We start from the raw sequence: 20,856 nt of genomic DNA on the forward strand, positions 1-20,856 counted from the left end.
ACAATAATGATGAAATACTTGGCGGCTTTTTAAAAACTGAATTTGCAAATTAAAAATATTTTTTTTAAAAGCAAGTTTGTGCAGGGGTAAGGGTTAGGAGCTTAAGTTGTTTTGATAAAGAAATGCAGAGGTGACATTTTGATGTTTTCTTTAAGCCAAATTTACAAATTAAAAAAAAAAGGAATAAAATTTGTGAATAAGATCCAAACGTTTGCAACCCAAAGGAAAAGAACAAAAATTAAGTTAAAATAAATACATTTTTAAAATCTGGGGAAATTAAAAGGATTTTAAAATTTCTTTTTACAAGACTTACAATCAAATTAAATAATAAAAATGACTTCACATGAACTATAAAATCAAAGATATTACAGCGGATTTTATATGAAAAAGACGGAGAAATTTGCGAACAATACAAAAAAAGCAATAAACAAATAAATAAATTCAATTTTGGGGGTATTTTCAAAGAATTTATTATCCGAGTGCGTACAGATTTATTTTTGTGTGCAGTCAGCAAATGTACAGAGTCATTCTTTAGAAAGCATTTTTTCCCCTCTCAATAAGAAAGCTGAAAATCCTTTTGACCGTTTCCATCCATCAAAACCAAATTCCAAGTGGGAAGGACCTGACCATTCCTGATCCTAGTGCGCCACCTAGCGGCCAAAGTAGTTACCCCCCGCCCCCCAAAGTTTTTTTTTTTTTTTTGTACGGCTAAATGAAGACAAAACACACACAAAGAGCGACGCGGGCCGGCGGTCGGCTTCCAAATCCGAGCGTGCCTTTTAAAGATGTGCAAATTCAAAATACGACATAATTCTTTTCAACAAGAACTTTTCCACAAATACTCCATCTAGAAACATTGATAGAAACACGCCTTTGCAAAGCAGCAGTGCCCTGCCCCCAAAAATAACAAATGAAAACTTGTCTTTCGCCTGATGATGAGGGACAGTCAGTTGACACTTAACTTACCCCCCCCCCCGCCCCCGCTTTTTGGGTGGAGGAGTGAAACTCTGCAGGGCACACAGCGAACAAACACAACACACCAAAAAAAGCAAAACTTAAAGAGATCCCTCGACAGAAAAAAGGCGACACGTTAAAAACACAATTACGAGCGCTACCGAGGAGATGATTTTTTTTTTTCCTTTTTTAAGTAACTAGCAATAGAGCTGCTAACATGCATATACCCGTTTCAGAAAATTAAAATCTCTTTTCTTCTTTAGTCGCCACTGTTTGCGTTAAAAGGTCAGCTCAGTGCGCGATTACGACTGGAAAGCAAATTTTTAGGGAAAAAAAAACAACCAGATAGGAAAGAATAGAAACGTAATTCAAAAACAAGTTCCCGGCCGTTGAGAAAGCTTCGTCTCGTCCCGCTCGAAAACCAAAAAGGAGTGGGCAAGCTTTTAACTGGCCTCCAGTTTGGCCATTTCCTGCACGTAAATGCCGATGCTCTCGCTGTCGAAGAGCACAAAGTAAACCGTCTTGATGGTGGAGGACATGGTGGCCACAAAGTAGCTGGAGATGGCCTTCAGGATCACCTGGGCCGCCGTCTGCTTCGGAAAACCGTTCCTGGAATGACGGACGGGCCTGCAATTAGCCTGCGCCGATCACGAACCAAATTGGCCGTCTTTTCGGGCGGGGCTTCCTGAGACTTTTTTTGTGGGTCGATTCACGATAGACACGCCCACTAAATTCTTGCCGTGACAATAAGTGAGACGGGCTTTTGGGGGTGACATATTTTCACGCGCGTGGTCAAGTTTGCTTTGACTCAAAAGGCCAAACTTGCCGTGTGTTTTTGAGGCAGGGCTTCTTGAGACTTTTAAGTGGGTCTACTCGTGACAGACGTGCCGACCAAATTTCACGTTGCTTAATGAAATGGAAAACTCTCCAACCTCCCAATTAATTTCCTGAGCACCGAATAATACAAAGGAAACAAAGACACGGTGGTTTTTCCCTTACCTTCCGCTGCCGATAGACGGGAAGGCCACCGACTTGAGCTTCTTCTCGTCGGCCAGCGCCAGGCAGTTCTTCACCGTCTTGTCCAGCATGTCCTCGCACTTGTCCGAGCCCCACGCCGGACTGTTGCAGTGGATAACGTACTTGGCGGGTAGGCCAAAGCCGGCGGTCAACACAGCTGAGGAGTGGAAGAAAAAGATTTCCACAAATGTTCATTTGGCTCGAGGGGAAAATAATGTAAAATAAAATAATAAGAAGAATAATCACAATGTGCTGCGCAACTGATGTCACTTCCCCCACTGGGCTTCAAATGAAAAAGCAGACTTGAACATCCACACACGCATTTCCCAGGTGACACACCCCGGACTGGTCGCCAGGGGACATATATAGACAGACAACCATTCAAACTATCACCCGCCGACAATGTCGAGTCTTCAATGAAGATAGCGCCCGCGTTTCTAGGAAGAATCTCTGTCCACTATCAACAGTGGAGTTCCTCAGGGCGCCATTCAAGAGCATCTTGTATTTTCTCTTTCCACTACCTGTGCAGACGTGTATGGCCCTAAAATGGTTTTAGTAATCCCACTTAAGGGAGCCACTTGCCTCCTGCCACATCCAGCGGCCCGTTCTTCTTCTTCATCTCCAGCACCGCTTCAGCTAACTCCTTGCCGCCCTTCTTTTCAAGGGCAGAACCTGCGAAGGAAGAGTCGGGATCACATGTGCGGGAGAGTCACACACACGGAGGTGGCGGCGGCGGCGCAGACCATGCTGGCGGGTGGGTGCATGCCAAAGCGGAATGCTGTCAATCATCTGACGTCGCCGCTCTCTAGTTCCGAGGGATCCCGTTTGCCCCTCGCGGGGCTCTCGTTTCCTTCGGGAGACTCAGGACAAGTTTAGGTACCACCTGACGATCGGAGCTAATGTGTGACGTCAGAGACGGATGCCACGCGGGACCACATCGATACGGAATTGACACAGGCAGGTGTCACAATCTGACCGCGGTATCAAGAAACAATGCAAATTAGCCGACTGGAGCAGCGAGAGCTAAAAAAGGAGCAAGCGGATTGGCATCATGATTAATATTAAATTCAAACGGGAGCCCGCAGGGACGAAGGCTGGATTTAAACTTGGTTTCATGTTTTTGGATGGAACTCTTGCACTGGCAGGACGGCGTTTGGCAAGGTCGCATCGTCTGAATCGGGATCACTGGATCAGTGTCAAAAGGAGCATTAGCAGAAGGTGCAGCGGCAGCAGCGGCGGCAGCGGCAGCTTTGGGCAAGCCCGAAGCGATTGGAGGCTGACTGGTTCCTTTACCTACTTCACCGCCCAAATAGAGCGCCGAGTTGGTCGGGTGAACGACAGCGTCGCTCTCCACTATGGAAATGTCGGCTTGGACAACTTGCAACTACGGATGAACCACAAACAACACGGCGGTCAGACAACACGCGGCCACGACGACGCCGGCTGGCGACATGCCGGGAAACGAGCGACGGGAGCCGGGAGCTCGTTTAGTCAGAATGCCCAAGAAAATGGCTTCCGGGTCCATTGGAATTGTTGCGTTTGGAGGTTGCGGCTTCTGACGAAATGAGCCGAAGCGGGCGGTCAACTTCCTGTCAGGCAGGAAGCCCAGATCAACTGAGAGAACGGCCGCCGGACAGGAAGTCAGCCCAAAGGTGGAGGTGCAAACGTGGCCGGCGGGACTTTGACGTTTCACGTTTCAAAGCCCTGTTGTGGCCACGGGACGGTAGGGGGGGGGGGGGGGGGGGGAGCGTCTCACCTAGATCATCTTTTAGCTCAAGTTCGGCGTTGGTGGGGTTGATGACCCCCTCCACGTCAAAGCCAGCCAAGTTACTGACCTCGCTGTGGATGAGGTTGAGCTGCCGGGGGAGGAGGGGAGGGAGGGGGAGGTCATGCAGCGGAAGAGCGACAAGGAAGGAGGAAGGAAGCAAAGCCGTTAAAACCAAGTTGACACCACCTGAGCCTCAAAGGATGTCGTGACTTTTTTTTTTTTTTTGCGCCTTCTACCTGCAAATTGAAGTCGATCTGAAGGACGTGGAATATTCAATTGAGTTTTGTTTGTTTTAAAGGCTCAGGCCACATCCTGTTTGGTTATCTTGTTAGTCTTGGCATGTTTTTTAATTTGAGATGCGCTGATGATGACAATTTTGACTTTTAGAACAATTGTTCCCGAAGAAAGTAGAAGGAAAGACGGCTGCGTTAGGTCAACTCCTGATAAGTGAAATCAAACTACGGTGGAGACACCGAGAGGACTTGCGTGTTTGCTGTGATGAAAATGAAACGCTGAAAAAAAATCTGAATGAACTGATCTCCTGGCTGTATGATTGAAATGAAAATGAAATTTGTTCCCAAATGTCTTAGCTCTAAATAATGAAGCAATGAATTCAGTTGCATCATCGAGCGACGAATGTCGTCCTGTCAGTCTGACACAAATTGACGGAGGCCCTTGAGTCAGCGCATCCCAAATGAGGACTTGGGGAGTTCCCCGTCAGGCAGCTTATTGCACACAGCGGCGTCAAAATAGCAACCGCGGGAATTAAATCAGCCGCAAAAAGCCTTTGGATGAGCTTTTCCCGTCCAATGAAATCAACTGGCCAATTCCGGGCGCCGCGGCGTTGGCGGCGCAAAGACGAAAGGGCCTAATTGCATCGTCCCCGCGGCGTCGACTGACTTTTTGGCCCAGGAAGAGGCTCTTGGTGGACAGGACGGTGAAGCTGTCCGCCGGGGAGCCCTCGGTGGTGCTGTCGGCCGACGCCGTCTTGCTGGCCTCGCCCTGTTTCTGCAAGCGGGCGAGATGTCACCGGCGGGTGGCGCTGCGGGGTTGGGGGAGTGTCCCACGAGAGGCGGCTTTCCTCTCTTACCTTGGCCTTGCCGGCGCCCTTCTTGCCGCCCATCTTCTTGCTGGCCGTCTTCTTGGCCGGCTTGGCTTTCTTCTCGGGGGCGGGCGAGAGGGGCGTCTCCAGCTTGCCTTTGGCGCCCCGCTTCTTAGCCAGCAGCTCGGGGTGGATGTTGGGCAGGACGCCGCCCGCCGCGATGGTCACGCCCTTCAGGAGCTAGGACGGAAAAAAAGAAAAGGTTCGGACTCTTCCGTGGCGGTGGGACGGGCGGCCCGTGAGGTTTTTGGAGCGTTTGATTTTGATCCTTGAGCAACTTCTTTACGGTCTGCGTTACAGGTTGCGTAAGGCAGACTCGTCAAAACAACATCAGGCGATCGGAAACGGGGTCGATCGCGTGACTTTTGGCTGAAATAAGCTTGACTGAGTCTGCCTTGCCTGCCTCGCTTAAGCGGCATCGTCAAAGAGTTGAGAGAACGACAGACAGGTTCGCGATTGTGCCGCATCCAAACGACATCACTTCAAACAGTGTGGCAGGCCCCTCCCCAAAACTCTCCCGACCGTCTCGCGACCAGAAAGAATTCCGTTCCCGATGGCTTGACGAAAGTGTGCCTGCGGTGGGACTCGGCTGTACCTGGTTGAGTTCCTCGTCGTTGGCGATGGCGAGCAGGATGTGTCGCGGCGTGACCCGTCCCTTCTTGTTGTCTCGGGCCGCGTTGCCCGCCAGTTCCAGGATCTCAGCTGCGGAGGAGGAGGAGGAAAGTAAATCGGTCGACGCATGTGCCACCTTCTTTTTTATTTCCTCACTTCCAAGAGAGTCATGTCACTCAGCGGTCACGGGGAAAGAAGCGTTTCGATTAGCTGACAAGCAATATTTATTCTACTATTAATCATCATGCAAAGTCATCAATGCGCCAGAACAAACTGCATCTTCTGCAGTGCGATAAATCAGCAATGGCGGAGTGCCGACTCACCGGTCAGGTACTCCAGCACGGCGGCCAGGTAGACGGGCGCGCCCACCCCGATGCGGTACTTGGGCAAGCCGCGCTTGATGTAGCGCAGCATGCGGCCCACCGGGAAGATGACGCCCGCCTTGGTGGAGCGCGACGTCTTGGTCAGCTTCTTCTTGCCTCCTCGACTCGACATGCTTTCACCGCGACGCGACTGGGGCCTCCTGCGGGTGAGGTGAAACACCGAGAGACGGGAAGAGTCACAGAAAGGCAAACAAGTGCACTTCTTTGTAAGTTTTAGAAATGGAATCCAAATTTTAAAAAATGTGCAGGTCAGCCCCTCGCGAGACAACAACCGCATCAACGTTTCTGTCAGTTGTATCCCAGAAGGTTGGCATTTATATACATCAAAGTTGTCATTTATTTTTGCAGGTGCAGAGCTGTTTTTAATATACCCAACCGACCCAACGAAGCGAGAGTTCTTTTTTTCTACAACTCTTGTGTTTGACAGGTAGAAATCATCAGCTTAGCTTTGCTAAATTTGTCTCAATTGGTCTATAAACTACTTTTTATTAACAAGCAATAATGTATCTTTGTGCCAGCGACGTAGTGTGACAGGCAGAAAGTACCACTAACCCGTTTCCACCCGTTGCCATTCAAACAAGAGAATAATAGCTTTGTGAAAATCAAAATAACTCCGCGAAGAGAGACGTTATTATCATGTTTTCAGTCGATATGGTGAACGATCGTTATTCACAAAAATCCGTGAGTAGGTGAGCGCCGTCAAAGGTTCCTAATTGCTTCCGGATGCCACAAAAGGGTGGCCAGCCGCTACTTGTGGCTAATTGAAACTCCTTCACTCATTTCCTTGACACCAGGATGCCTCCAGAGGGCGCCATTTCTCAATACAAACAATAAATAGGTGATCTTTTTAGCAAATAAGTGCCCCCCGCACCACCCCACCCCCCCAAACAATGCCAATCGGTAAATTCTCAAATGTGACGCCCGCCGAATAAGTGGAGGCTCATTCACTAGATACATTTGTTGTCATTTTTGTCCCGTAGTGCACGGCGCGTCGTCGCACCTTTTCAATAGCATGTTCATTAATAGCGCTGACGTGCCTTTATATTAGCCCCCATTTAAATAGCCACACTGGTTGTCAGCTTTACTGTAAAAATGGACTTGTAATACGCCACCGTTCATATTCATTAGGCGCGTTGGCGCACTAATGAACCAATATTCAAAGGAAGCCTAAATGTCACCATAGTCCCAAGTTTCGTCATTGATAGCAATTAAAACTCTTCAATGGGGACAATATGGCATCACGAGAGCGGCTATCGTGTTTTTGTGTGCCCACGGTGTTAATGGCACATGCAGTCATGTGCGTGAAGTGTGGAGGCCAACGCCGGCTCCATTTTGGAGCGGGAAAGCAAAGGGAACGAACGCCGAGGTTAGCAAGACGCCCGCTCGCGCGTCCTCACGGCGGAGGTGCAAACGGAGGCGCAGGCGAGGTGGCCTCGTCCCCAAGGCCCAACGCATTGATGGGAAGCGCGGCTCGTTCGCGTCCGAACCGGGCTCTGACATTCACAAGCATTTCCGCAACATGTCAGTGGAAGCGGCGCTGACGGTTGTGCTTATGCCGGCGGCGGCGTTTCGCCGCCCCCCGCTTCCCCGTACGAGAGCTCGCCACTTCGGCCTTCGCTCGGCTTCCGCTCGGTTAAATAAAAAAATATATTTCATCAAAAATACACGACCGCGACGACTTGTAGCGCCCGCGGCGTACTTACGTGAAACCCAAAGCCGAGTGCAAGGGCGTAAAATGTCTCCCGGTGACTGCGAAGGCTCGGCTCGGCGATTCGCTCTGGCTGGCTCCGTCGCCTCCCACAATCCACAGCGAGACGAGCCGAGAGCTGCCGGCCGCCCAACGACGCCACTCAGCGGGGGAGCAGCCGGCTCAACCTGCCCCATGGCACCCGTGGATTCCGTTTACTGTACTTCTTGAACCAACGCCCCAAAAAACAACAACAACAACAATGCAGAGCACAAACACGTAAATTCCAACGGAAGGCTCAGAATGGCAAAAAAAGAATACGATGCCCAGTGGAACGTTTTGCAGCTTCCAGAATGTTTCTGGTAACTTTCCATGGGATGTTAAGGGTTTTTTTTTCTCCCCCTTCAAATGAAGTCGAAATTTGGGATGCATAGTGACTGTGACCAACATAGGCAGGGGCGTATCGAGGCTCCCTGGTGCCTAGTTGGTTAAGGGAACACTCTTAAATTGTCCCGAAGTGTGAATTTGTGAGTGTATTGAATAGTCGTTGTTTATCAAACTCATAACGACATAACGCTCTCCCCGGTTGCCATGGCAATGAAAGCCAAGTGACATATTGCTTTGACGGAATACTGTCATGTCAAAGAGCTTTTATTCGGACACCAATCGCAGCATGTTTCCTGTCAATGTGAATTATTGCTACTTTCTATTAAATGTTCTTTGTTACACCTCCAGCTGTTGCGAAAGCGTTCTATAAATAAAGATGCGTTCTGTTTTATACTTTGGAAGTCATGGCACAGCTGCAGTGGCAACATACGGCCACTGCGGGTCAGACCTGAGCAGCGTGACAAGAGTGAGTGAATGCAGCGTGCAGCCAGCAGATTGACCTTGCAGGCAGACTTGTTTTGGGCGTGCAAACATGCTGATCGTCACAAACCGAAATGGGAAAAACATCATCCTGGGCTAAGGGCTGCACCGTTGCGCTCAAGGGCCAAATTAGATTATTTAATCAAAGGGACCTGCTCTGCTCATTCGTAGATGAAGTTCAAATATTGTATTGTAAATGTGCACGGAAACCGTCATCTTGAAATGATAAATCAATAAATTGCATTGATATACATACATATCTCCTTTGTTTTTGTTGGATTATTTATTATCGTCATTTCAAAAATGAATGACTCCTCGTTTCAGTTTCATTTAAAAAATAATGATTGAACCCAGTGTTGAAGAAAACATGCAATGTATTGTATGTGCATTATGCAACGGTTGATTTGACTCTTTTTGTCTTTATCATGAACAACAAAGCAATTATTTAATGAGATAAAAGAATAGAATCAAATAAAACGAATACAGAGCCGGCTTTTTCAGTTGATTTGGGGTTTGTTGCTGACGATTAAGATCCGATCGTGTTTTATGTACACTCCTCTATCTGCCAAAGCACTTTGTCAACACGTGTTTATAGAGATAAAGTGATAATTAAATGGGCGTCTGCGCATGGAATATCTCAACTTCGGCGCTAATCGGGTGGGCGTGTGGTGACACCCGTTGAACATGACTTTATTATTTATGAGTTTAACGAGTAAGCACATGATGTAAGTTACTCCTGTAAAGTATTTCAATTTTTACCTTACCGGTGCTTCTGAAATGTACAGGTTAAAAAGTTAAAAAAAAAACAACAAAAAAAAAAGACGTCGAGGAAAGGAAAACAAACATCGAGCGAGGCTGCAAGAGAGGCGGGCCAGACTTTACTTCCGGGTACGGCGCCGGTCAACTGACCCGCAGCGGTCCAATCAGCGCGTCGCTGGGCTGTCTGTCAACAAAGCGCAGTCAAAGCCAGCTGACTGCCGGGACTCGGAATCCCAACACACAACAGCAGCAACACTACGGTGGAGCAAGGCGTCGCGCAGGTGAGCGACTCCAAAACGTGCCCACATCGGCCCCTTGGCGTTATTTTATCGGTTTTTTTAAGGCCCTAAATATCATTCGTATAGTCGCAGAGCTACAAGTAGAATACCCCAATGTGCGCGCATGTAACTATACAAGTTTGTGTTGGTTGAATATTTTCATTAAAAAAAATGAAAAAAAAAATGTTTTTCTGTGAAAGCAATTTGATATCCATTTTAATGTGAGGTCTAAATCGAGTCTATGTATAGTGCATTTGTGCTACATACTACATATCCATCTGTCCATTATCTGAACATCTTTGTAACGGCACAAAGAATTGCATGAGATGATAGGTGTACCTAATGAAGTGTCCCGCGACTGGAGACTCATACAAACGTTTCATATTTTAAAATGTTATATTTGGATCACTGAAGCGCAACGAGCAAGTGGAGCTATTCCTTGTACTTTTCTTTTTAATATGAGAATGTCTAAAATAGAGCATAATAGAGCATTGCTAATTATTTGTTGGTGTTTCTAGATATGAGGGGAGCACAAGCGAGCAGCAGACAGGTAAGCGCTTCTTGACACACACACACACCTGGGTTATTATGATTATGCTGCTTATTGTCTGGACTGTCAGGTTTGTTAGGTTTCATCACAGTTTTTCTATTCTCTCTGTTGAAGTGAAACAAAAATAAAAAAAAAAACCTAGTGTTTTAGTATATCGCTTTTCAATGAGAGAAGAGAAGCGGCAATAAAACAGCCAAAATCCAGATGTCGTCAGAAAGCTCTCTTTGCCAGGGGATTGACCAGTGAGTTTAGAGCGTTATCGGCAGGTTACAACAGAGACTCGAATAAAATTCCGCACAGGAGAGGGGAGGGTGGGAAATATGAGTAGTGGCAGTAAAACAGGCCCCAAACCAGACGTTTTGAGACAGGTGTTTGTCAAAGGGAATTGGCCACTGTCATCGGCAGGTTGCAACAGACGTGGCGACTGGAATGCGGACTCCACAAGCGGCCGTCTTTGGCCAGAGTGCATTTGAGCTTCCTTCTGAAATCGCACCTCAAAGACCAAAGTCCTGAACTTTTGTGAAGGGTCCGGAGTCACATCGAGGCAGAGAAATGGATGATGAAATATTTATGGGTCAATTCGCTGGAGGGGATTTTGACATTCCTTGGAAAGCTCAAAAATCCCCCACGTTTTTTTTTCTTTTTTTGTGACTGGCGCATGAGCATGTTAATCACTTCTCGTAGAACAACATCCCAGCAAACCCTCTTTTTGTTTTCGACACAATAGCTCCGCCAAGTGCGTTTCCCGAACCTGCGCTTGGACTCTTCCTGCAAGGTGGCGCGCCGCTAGATTAAAGAATAGACACGGTTGCGCAACAACATCAAGTTACGTCAAGTTGATTTCTCGGGAGTCTCATAAGGACTTCACAAAGCCACCATTCACCAAAACGGGGAAGCGGCCGAGAGATGAGCGCCAAAGCAGACCAAAATCCAGATGCCACAGGAATCAGGCTGGCTAGGGGACTTGTAGCTTGTACTTGATGATATGTGACCAAATGTGAGTTGGTTTTTTTTTTGGTCTCCTCAGGAGGCCTCGGGAGGACTGTGGGATTCCGTGAAGAAAGCCGTCATTGTCATCGGATCCGGAATCCTGTTCCTGGCGGCGTTTGGTAATTCGCTGACATGGTGCGACTTCCTCACTTCGCCGCACAGCGCTCTGTCTTGTTTTGACCTATGAGAGAGAAAATACGACTATTTTTGTGCCAGCGTCATGGACAAAAATCATATTGCCGTTACGCAGAAACCTTGCAGAAAGATGGCTGACGAGGTACAGCGGGCATTGTTTGTTGCAGGCATCTTCAGAAGTTTTGGGGAGCTTCGGGCAACTTTTGGCAGAATTTGTGGACCAAACTCTACGTGATGTTTGAGGGCCACAACGAGGCGTTATTCTACATGGGTAAGGAGGATGGACTGGATTTTTTCGGGAATGAAACACCATGTCTACTCAAGTATGAATAGTCTCATCTCTGACCGTTTGATGGGATATGAAAAATGCATCTCAATCGTCCCCTCCATGGAATCCAATCTCAACCATCCCGCTAGCTAGACGCAGCAACAGCAACCAATCGAATTTCCTGTCAGTTAATTGTGATGTCTTGTTGTGTCATTTTATTTCACGAAAAGAAAGAAAATACCATAATAGCATGACATCCACAGGCACGATGCTGGTGCCCATGGTGGTGTTCTGGGCATTCAACGCTCTGCTGCTACTGGCGGACACCACGGGGAAGCCGTCTTTCATCACCCGCTACCGCATCCAAGCCGACAAGAACGACCCGGTAGGTGCTGGTTCGCTCCTCTCAGGCTATGTACGGTGAATGTGATGCAACAGCGTGATACGCAAGTGCACTCAGTCACGGTTGAGTCACTCTGGTTAGAAAGTTGCATGGGTGGTTTATTTTTAGTCGGTATCAATGAAGCATGAAAGTGATTCAACGTACTGCACGGCTACTTTGAGACAGAAGTTTTTTTTTTTTTTTTTAGTAACACCAAATTGAAAAACAAATATTGCGATGACTGTCATTTGTTGCTTTCCTCTGGTGTGTGTCTGTGTTTGTGCGCATGCGTCTGTGCATGGAAGCTCAAAGTCCTCTATCTCTTCCACGATAGATGGCTGATAACGCGTGCCGGAGGTTACTCTCCAAGCGTTATCTTATCAGAGTATAGATTGAGTTTTATTTATTTCCTCATTTGCATTTTGACCTCACTGACCGAATTAAACCGATTTATTTTTCTCCCCGAAACGAAGCAGGACTTAGCGCATGATGTTGTCAAAAAAAGAAGGCAAGCAATCTTGCTGGTGCTGTACCGGTTTGTGACACACCAATCCAACAGGGGGCGACGTGCTACTATGGGGCTGACGTGTTGGCCCCGCGAGGAAAACGAACCCGGAAACGTGAGCCTCGCTCGCACCCGTTTCGGTTCGATTTACGACGTTACGCCCCCCTACCCCCCAACACACACTCAGCCGCAATATTACCAAATTGGCTGTCAAGTTCAGATTAAACAAGGGCCAATGAGTCTGTGTTTTCGAGTACAGTCTTGACGCGGGAGGAAAGTCCGTCGCTAGCTTGTTTACATAGATCTTAGTTTAGGAGTTGCTTTCTAGGCAAAAACAAATCAGTCGATTTATTTTCTGGCCACATTGAGTTTGTCCCATCTCAAATCACTTTTCACGTAGAGGATTAATAAATACCCTTCTGGTTAGAAAACATGTATTGTTAATTAGATAATAATTCACATACAACTGTGAGATGTCCTTCGATGTCTTGAGTTGGAGGTCGAAGGCCAAGTCAATCCATTTCTTTCCGCAGGCAAACTGTGTCCAATCAGCTACTCCCTGTAATGATAAGATAAAACATGTTTAACATGATACATGTATTTGTATTACAGTGTTTACAGTGTCTGTTTTTAATTACATGGTGATGAAAAAAAAATAAATGGAGTCAAATAAATGGTTTATTAAATTGTGTGGGGAAAATAAAAACGGTGTTGTGATTCGCCGACTATTGGCTGTGCCCAGGTGGACCCTGAGAAGCTGCGCCACGCTTTGAAGACGGTGCTGTTCAACCAGATGTTCATTTCTGCACCCACCGTGGTGGCCGCCTACCACCTGACCCGCTGGAGAGGAGACCCCTGCGGACCCCAGCTGCCCACCCTCCACTGGGCCCTCGCCGAGCTCACTATCTTCTCCATCCTGGAGGAAGTTCTCTTTTACTACTCGCACAGGTAGGAAATGCCGACCACCCGCCTTCTGAGAGCAACTGATTTTTCAGTCTGCCAAAAATGTAGTTTTTTTTTTTTAAACATCTGATAAGCAAAAAAAAGTTACCCAAAAATAATTGAATGTAAATGTATCCCACTGACTGCATTTGTTTTACATTTTGTTTGTAACTCATTCTTGGTCAAGGTAAGCATTTTTTTTAAGGTTGAAGTCACCGCCGTTGACCAACTTGTATGTTGAAATCCACTGCTGTGGGATACAAAGTCTCCTTGCTTTTGAAAGTTGAAGATGGAAAGGCGATCTGCTCTTTGAAGTGGTCTTACTTTGGGTGTCTTCCCGTCAGACTGTTCCATCATCCCACCCTCTACAAGCGCTTCCACAAGCAGCACCACGAGTGGACCGCCCCTATCGGCGTGGTCGCCACCTACGCTCACCCGCTGGAACATTTGGTAAATGTGCACTTTCTTCACGTCCACTTTTACGTCTTTCTCTGACTCCTCCAGTTCTCCCTGCAAATGTCACAAACCCGCTGGTGATACCATAAGTCACTGCCATCTGGATTTTGGCCTGTTTTGCCGCTGCTTCCCCCCTCCCGACCCCCTTTTGCTCAAGGGGCTCTTCCAACGTCCGTTTCAACCTGCTGCTCAGGCTGGTGTGATGTGGGGGAGGGAAGCGGAAATAAATCCCGATGTCAGGGACTTATTGTATCACCAGCAGGTTGCGTCAAAGAGAGAAACTGGAGGAGTCACAAAAAGGCATTAAGCCGCCATCCGTGGGAATGTGCACCTTGCCAGAGGATCATGTTCTGTTGCGCCATCAGTTCTCCAACCTGCTGCCAGTGGTGATCGGGCCGGTGCTGCTGGGCTCGCACGTGTCCAGCACGTGCATGTGGTACTGCTTGGCGCTGGTCAGTACCACCATTTCCCACTGCGGGTACCACCTGCCCTTTCTGCCCTCGCCAGAGTTCCACGACTTTCACCACCTCAGGTGAGTTTTCCGTGGAACTTTCCGGCTCGTCGTGATGTCCTTACTTTAAACCTGTCCCGTTGATTCAAGGTTCAACCAGTGTTTCGGCGTTTTCGGCGTGCTGGACCGCCTGCACGGCACCGACATCAAGTTCCGGCAGACCAAGCAGTACGAACGCCACACCTTGCTCTTGGGACTCACCCCGCTCACCGAGAGTATCCCCGACACGCCCACTAAGTCCCACTGACTGCCGTCACGCCATCTTGATTCCTTTTTACACGTTTTTTTTCTTTTAAAACCTGTTGATCAGTTTTTGTTTAAGTTTAATTCTTTTGCACTATCATTGTTTTTTTTTTTTTTTTTTACTGACTGACGCCCATTCACAGTTTGGTTCTGGGAACTTAAGTGTGAATTCTGCCCACAAAGTAGTTGTGAGAGGAAAAAAAAGTTTTTTGCGCTTATCGCGTGCAGAGCACAGCACAATTGCAAGTCTATCCTCCGAACCACAAGTCTGTTCAAGTGTCAAAGACTCGACTGTGAGGCAACACGGTGCCGCAGGGCATCCAGGAAATCCAAAGAAGAAGAGCGAGAAAAAGCGAGGCCGTTTTAGCTGAGTGTAACTATTGAATAAGTTTAACCTCGACGATTCTCAGCTCCAACAGTTTTCAGGGCAGATTGTGGAGGGGAAAATAAAAACATTTCTCAACACAATCCAGCGCTAAATCTTTCAGCGTTGCGATAATCGCAAGGAGGCTAATTTATTATCGTAACATTCCACATTTATGATTGTCGGGCGCAACTTTTCTGAGCTCATCGTAGGAGGAAGAAGCTCACATCTCAGGCAAAATACTCCACAGCCGAGGATACTCGCTCAGAAACCCAAAAGACAATCAAGGCCTTTGCTGACATTGTTCACGGAAGAAAAGCAGCACTCTCCACATTTCCGAGACATCCGATAAGCACAACTTTGTGGACGCTGATCGGAAGAGGTGCAAAAAGACTCGTGTGCTGTACACGTGATGTAAACCTGTCGAAATTGTAACGATGAACCATTTGCGTATTACAAGCCCACTTTTGCTGCTCCTATTGTGTTTGTGATGACAAATCCGTCAATAAATGATCATTTTGACAATATGAGTGAGGAAATGATGACTCAGCAGCCAAGGTTTTTGAGGCGGGTTTTTTTTGTGTCCGTTTTTTTTTTTTAATTAAAGGAAAAAAAGCATAATTACTACAAATTACAAATAACACTAATAATAATAGCCAATCACATCAGCCTACAAAGCGGATAGCGAATATTAAATGTTATAATACACAATTTCATTCAAGTAGTTTACATTTTTTTTCCATTTTAGTTGTGTTTTTTCCTTGCTTTTTTTTCCCGGGCATTTTCACATTTTTTTTCTCATAACAAGCCTAAAGATATTTTTCAGTGATGCAGTGAACAATTTCATTGCTTCATATACAGTTTTTTTTTCTTATATTCATATGGCTTTATGACATTTTTGTACTTTTCAGTCTGCAGACATCATAAACAGCCATATTCCTCACACGCTTGTTTTTTTTTTGTTGTTTTTGCATTTTTGCCACCCTTCCACCGTTTTTTTTGCGGGCAGCTTGTGTTGAGGTTGAGGGCGTGGCACCTCCTAGAGTTTCTGTGAGGGGGTGGACAACTCCCACAAGGCCTCGAAATCCTCCAAATGTCCCGAGAGGTGGAGCAGTGAGCACAATTGCAGCCAACCGCAGTTTCATCTTTGTATCTGTTTGTTTGTTTTTCACTCCTCTGGCTCTCATTTGTCGTCAAGTCGCGCCACAAAGCACTGACGCAAACATCGAGAGTCTCCCTGAAGAAGAAAGGGAAGGAAAAGTCCAGCTCTGCTTGCGTTGGAAGATAAAATTAGGGCGATGTCCACATCAGAAGACACAAACAAGGCAAATAATTGTTTTTTTTTAGACATGGGACAGGAACACACAGACAAATGTTTTAAGACTCTCTCTACGTTAACCCCCAGAAAATTGAATCCAATTGTGGTGGAGGTGCCAATCAATTAAAAAAAAAAAAAAGGGAACAGGGAAATTTAAGAGATTTCAACATGAAACAAGATTTGCTTGAGCTTTTTTTTTTCCGTTCCCTTTAGTCGATTTAAATACACATTCAATGTTCCAGATGTCAAAAGGAACCCCCCGCCCCCCGAAGAATCCTGCCCATGTCACACAAACATATGATACCTCCTTGGCCCCCCACCCCCAAGAATCCAGAAGCATTAGCATGTTAAGGAGTACGTACACGTGTAAGGCAAAAATACATCCGGCGAAAAGTTCTCTTCTTCATCAATCAAGTTCACATTTACATTTCGATGGGAGGACGTCCACGAGGAGCCGACTTGGCCGCAGATATGGAGCCGTGTGTATGTGGAGGAGAGCGCGGGGGGGTGTCAGTCAAACAGGAAGAGGATGACCCCCTCCCCTTCCGCCAAAATATCCGCCCAGAGCACCTGTGTCACTTCCTGCTTCTTCAAGTAATCCGGATTTATTGATTCTTCCAGTCCTTGACGGATGGATGGATGAAGCTCATGGATGGGATGTACGAAAACAATATCAGGAAACGTCGCCCCTCCCCGCCTGCCCCCCTCAAAAGGTCCGGGACTCTCCTCCAATGGAGCGCGGATGCGCTTAAGCACGAACAAAGCCACGCGACAAAAGCCAAGGTGGGACTCACAGCACTCGTAACAGGACCCAAATGACACTGGGAAGACAATTCAAGCAGTTTGGCAAGACGTGCTCAGAAGGGGGAAAAAAAAAACAACTTCAAAACCATTAAAGATAAGGCAACTCTCAAACCAAGTCTCTTCCTCCACGTCTTCTATCCGTTTTGAAGCATTTGGTTATTTTCCTCCTCTTCATCAAAAAAAAAAAAAAAAAAAAAAAAAATTCCAGCAAATCAAATCTTTTTTTGAAGGCGCTTTGGTCCGCTTGGATGTCAGCAGAGGCGTCGACATCGTACGTGCGCTTCGGAAAATTGTCTCTGGATGCCGCACTCCCCCCACCCGTAAAAAAAAAAAAAAAAAAAAAATATGTAATTCATTCTTCGAAAGGGAAGGAAACAAAAATTGTGGTTAGATAACCATTAAAAAAAAAAAAAAACATCCACCTGGTGGACTGGCAACGATGTGCAAAGAAAAATGCGTGTTTGACACCTCATTGCTTGCTTGCCTTGTTCAGAAAAAAAAAAAATCTCCCAAATTTAACTCATCCTTCAAGCACATCATGATATATTTCGCCCTCATTCCTTAAGCCTAAAAGGGAAAAAATAATAATAGTGATGCGTCTCCGAAGAACCGGCGGCATGTGACTTGATATTTATGTGCGAGGCCCCCTGTCGCGTTTTTACTTGAGCGTCTTGGTGTCAAGTTTGGTGTCGTCCTTGGCGGCGGCGGCGGCAACGGGGCTGGAGCCGCTGCTGTTCTGGCTGTGGGGGCGACTGGAGGGATGCGAGGGGTGGCGGCGGCGGCCGTCCCCGCTGGACGAGTGCCTCCGTCGGCCTCCCTCCTCCATCGGCGGCTGTGGGGACCGACAAACAGGACCGACGGTTTACAAAGACCCGACGTTTCGGGCTGAAACGACGAATCAAAACAAAGGCTGGGGGGGGAAAAAAGCCGCCTTGAGCTTTGCAGGGATTTTTAATTTTTTTTTTTTTTTTTAAACCGTAGTTGCATTGGTCGGAAAAAGAGGCTGGCACAGTACAAACACAAAGTCAAATCGGGCCGAGGTGGAATATTTGACTCACATCGATTCTAAAGTCCTCCAGTCGCTTGAACTTGCCGAGACACTCCTGCAGCTTGGGGTCGATGTCCAAGGCCTTGGCTTTGGAATACTTGAGGAAGGCCCAAAATTTCTCCAGGCCGTACAGCTGACCTGCAGAGGCGCAAACATTTCACCACACAATTCAATGAGACTTTCCACCCATCGGCGATATCGGATGCGGCGCCAGTTACCATCTTTTGCTCATTTGGTGATCGGTCATAATGTCATAAAAAAAAAAAAAAAAAAAAAAAAAAAGCGGCTACCTCGATTCAAAAAAATGAAGTGCCACTCAGTTATTTAACGAATAATCATTTTATAGTCCACGTTATTTTTTCTTCCCTCTCCTTCCTTCGGGCACGGCAGCCACAGCTCACCGGTGACGAGACATTGTGAATTCCCAGAAATTGAAGTGAGAGTATAAAAGCCGAGAGCGATTTAAGGTTGTTTTCGAACGATTGCGAGGAATCGTGAAATCGCTCACAAGACAGTTTAGTGGCACTATTACGAAAGCCGTTCACATGAATCAGTAACCAAGAAGTAGGCGTGCGTTTTTGTCAGCTTGTCGTCTCACCGGCTTCGTAGTCTTTCATGGTCTCTTCCTGGAAGTCCTTGAAGATGTCCGGCCGGAACTTCTTCTCCAAACCGTAGCTGTAGTACCTGAACAGGCACTCCAAACCGTACCTGCAAGAGCCAATGGGGGGGGGGGGCGTTATTCCGCACCCGAGCGAGTCATCCCGGCTGGCATTCCTCAGTCCCCCCCTCTCACCTGTATCCTTCTTTGCCGTCTTCCAGCACCAGCTGGCGGAACTCCTCGTACATCTTCCTGTTGAAGTGATCCCGCAAGAAAAAGGACCAGAAGCGGAAGAGCGTGTTCATCTCCTGCGACTGGCCGATTCCCAACCGCTTGCGCTCTGCGATTCAGTGGCGGTTAGTTTCGCACGCCGATGACACCGCGAGGCCACCGCGTGTCGAGTCGCCGTTTACCGTTTAGGCAGCGCCGGCGGTACTTGTGGTAGACGTGCTGCGTGAAGCCGTTCTCCTTGAGCAGCTCGTGGGATGGGTGCTGGAACTTGGGCAGGGACTGCGGCGTGCAGCCCACGTTGCCCAGGGCGGGGGTGCCCTCGGAGGGGCTGGCGTTGGAGCTGAGGGAGGTGCCGGTGGCCAGAGTTAGCGGCGGTGAACCGGGACGCGGCTCAACGCGGCGGCGGAACTGCGGGTGTTCACCTGACGGAGGCGGTTCGGGAGCGGTGTTCTCTGGAATCCATCACCCAGCCCACGTGGCACTCCATGGGCGGGTTGGAGCTGTGCCGGGTCTTGCGCTTCCTCGGGGTCTAGAGGCAACGCAATCGAGGAAATAGATTTTTAATAAATAAATAAATAGGGGGGAGCTGCCATTTTAGCAGCTGGTCACCCCCACCCCCTGCCCCCCCACCTCACCTTGGCGTCAACAGGCCGACTTTCCTTGACCACGGGGTAGAAGCGCGGCGTCATGGTGGCGTCTTTCCGGTGAGGCGTGCGCGGTGTGCGCGGCGTGCGGGCGCTGCGGTAGTTGGGCGACTCGGGCACGGTCGTCGGGAGCGACCGCGCTATCGACGAGGGTTCGGGGGCGCCGAAGAGTTTGTTCGCCAAGGCGTCTGTCGGGACTGAGGATAAAAAGTCGACTGAAGCGGGGGGGGTCACGCGCATGTGTCGGGCCGTGTTAAAGCAGTTTGCTTTCCCAATGCCGTGATTTTTCTCAAAAAGATGATCACAAGGTGTGTGCTGACCGATTGATATGAATTTTGGTCAAATTGGCACGCGTCGAGCCGCTTTATCTCGATCAATGTGTGATGATGCCATCTTCGACTGTACTTGGAACAAATGGCTTTACAACAGAGTGAAATGAGCCCTTACTCTGATGGGGTTGCGGGGGGCCCGGGGGAACTTCCTGGTTGGGGTCGACGGGGGGTTCGGGGGTCAGGCAGTCAAATTGTTCGCGGCTGATCAGGTGAACCTTCTTGAAGTTCTCCACCTCTTGCTGCAGGGAATGGGAAAAAAAATGTTTAATCAAGTCAGTCAAATTTCAATGTCAAAACTATTTTTCATGGGCACAACACTCAATAAATAATTCTTTGCTGCGATGTCATTTCATCAACGTGCGGCTTGCAACGGCAAACATTTACTTTTCGCTTCCGATTCGACACTCAGGCGCTCGTGCCTAAAGGGAAAGCAACAAAAGCGAGCACACCCCTCGTCGCCCAGCCAGCAATCAGGAAGCGTGCCAACACAAAGCGACCCGATCTGCCGCAGTTTGGAGATGAAGTTGCGGCAAAATAACACGGCTGCCAGAAAGGCTCGCTTCACCTTCACGTTGCCGCCTGCGTGCTCCCGGCGCGTACTGGAGCGATACCCGGCAGGCGGGTGGGCATCAACGCACAAACGTCACCGTGACAATAGGGTGGGGGGCAAGCCCGGCTCACGAACACGGCAGCTCATGGAAAAACTTACACAAGTGACTTCGGGCTGTCGAGTGTCCATCTTTGCCCTGAACCCACACCGACGCCTGATCCGCTCCGGCCTCGGCCGTGCGCTTTATTTACTCAAACCAACTGTTCCACACAGCACTGGACGAGCACGTGAAGGCCTCACAAAAGAGCCCGAAAACAAAAGGGGAGCGGCCCAAAACAAAATCTCTCTCTGTTCCTGCATCCAGAAACCGCTCAAAAGCCAAGGAGAATCTTTGGGCTCCAGTGTTGGCCTTTGGGACAGAAATGTCTCCAATGTGGAGGCGACAACGCGGAAGGGCTCAGAAGCTACCTTGACCGGGCTTTGCCTCTCTTACACCGCAACATAGCAGACCAAAAAAAAAAAAAAAAAAAAAAAAAAAACGGGCTCGCTGGCTTTTTG

General features: G+C 48.0%; 3 protein-coding genes across 14 annotated transcripts in view; 1 reads left to right on the top strand and 2 right to left on the bottom strand.

Annotated features, from left to right (window-relative positions):
• Nucleotides 1-454: 454 nt before the first annotated feature.
• macroh2a1 (macroH2A.1 histone) lies at nucleotides 455-7,979 on the bottom strand. 6 transcript variants are annotated; one of them, XM_019873298.1, is made up of 9 exons: nucleotides 7,539-7,968; nucleotides 5,777-5,978; nucleotides 5,437-5,543; nucleotides 4,830-5,021; nucleotides 4,640-4,747; nucleotides 3,728-3,827; nucleotides 2,554-2,643; nucleotides 1,954-2,128; nucleotides 455-1,563 (listed from the first exon to the last, which is right to left on the bottom strand). In XM_019873298.1, the coding sequence occupies exons 2-9, from the start codon at nucleotides 5,946-5,948 to the stop codon at nucleotides 1,398-1,400; spliced, it is 1,110 nt and encodes a 369-aa protein (XP_019728857.1). In that variant the 5' UTR covers nucleotides 5,949-5,978; nucleotides 7,539-7,968; the 3' UTR covers nucleotides 455-1,397. The 6 variants fall into 6 exon arrangements, 5 of the variants coding, with proteins under 5 accessions (XP_019728857.1, XP_019728849.1, XP_019728866.1 ...); XM_019873290.1 differs by having other exon boundaries at nucleotides 5,777-5,981; XM_019873307.1 differs by lacking the exon at nucleotides 3,728-3,827 and adding an exon at nucleotides 3,265-3,355 and having other exon boundaries at nucleotides 5,777-5,976; nucleotides 7,540-7,961.
• A 1,229-nt stretch (nucleotides 7,980-9,208) lies between these two features.
• faxdc2 (fatty acid hydroxylase domain containing 2) lies at nucleotides 9,209-15,303 on the top strand. Its single transcript, XM_019873344.1, has 9 exons — nucleotides 9,209-9,430; nucleotides 9,946-9,977; nucleotides 11,005-11,102; nucleotides 11,270-11,373; nucleotides 11,634-11,755; nucleotides 13,000-13,205; nucleotides 13,544-13,649; nucleotides 14,021-14,187; nucleotides 14,257-15,303. The coding sequence occupies exons 2-9, from the start codon at nucleotides 9,948-9,950 to the stop codon at nucleotides 14,411-14,413; spliced, it is 990 nt and encodes a 329-aa protein (XP_019728903.1). The 5' UTR covers nucleotides 9,209-9,430; nucleotides 9,946-9,947; the 3' UTR covers nucleotides 14,414-15,303.
• A 246-nt stretch (nucleotides 15,304-15,549) lies between these two features.
• The window catches only part of larp1 (La ribonucleoprotein 1, translational regulator), a 27,713-nt gene continuing 22,406 nt past the window's right edge, over nucleotides 15,550-20,856 (bottom strand). For all 7 annotated transcript variants that reach the window (XM_019873261.1, XM_019873251.1, XM_019873233.1 and 4 more), the window contains 9 exons: nucleotides 19,864-19,987; nucleotides 19,408-19,613; nucleotides 19,195-19,301; nucleotides 18,955-19,112; nucleotides 18,737-18,881; nucleotides 18,542-18,651; nucleotides 17,954-18,081; nucleotides 17,558-17,727; nucleotides 15,550-17,462 (listed from right to left, as the gene is read on the bottom strand). In XM_019873261.1, the coding sequence (XP_019728820.1) occupies nucleotides 17,450-17,462; nucleotides 17,558-17,727; nucleotides 17,954-18,081; nucleotides 18,542-18,651; nucleotides 18,737-18,881; nucleotides 18,955-19,112; nucleotides 19,195-19,301; nucleotides 19,408-19,613; nucleotides 19,864-19,987 (1,161 nt within the window). In that variant the 3' untranslated portion in view covers nucleotides 15,550-17,449. The remainder of the gene's footprint in view (nucleotides 17,463-17,557; nucleotides 17,728-17,953; nucleotides 18,082-18,541; nucleotides 18,652-18,736; nucleotides 18,882-18,954; nucleotides 19,113-19,194; nucleotides 19,302-19,407; nucleotides 19,614-19,863; nucleotides 19,988-20,856) is intronic.

This window comes from Hippocampus comes, unplaced genomic scaffold (assembly GCF_001891065.2).
Source record: "Hippocampus comes isolate QL1 unplaced genomic scaffold, H_comes_QL1_v1.1 scaffold33, whole genome shotgun sequence".
Classification (NCBI taxonomy): domain Eukaryota; kingdom Metazoa; phylum Chordata; class Actinopteri; order Syngnathiformes; family Syngnathidae; genus Hippocampus; species Hippocampus comes.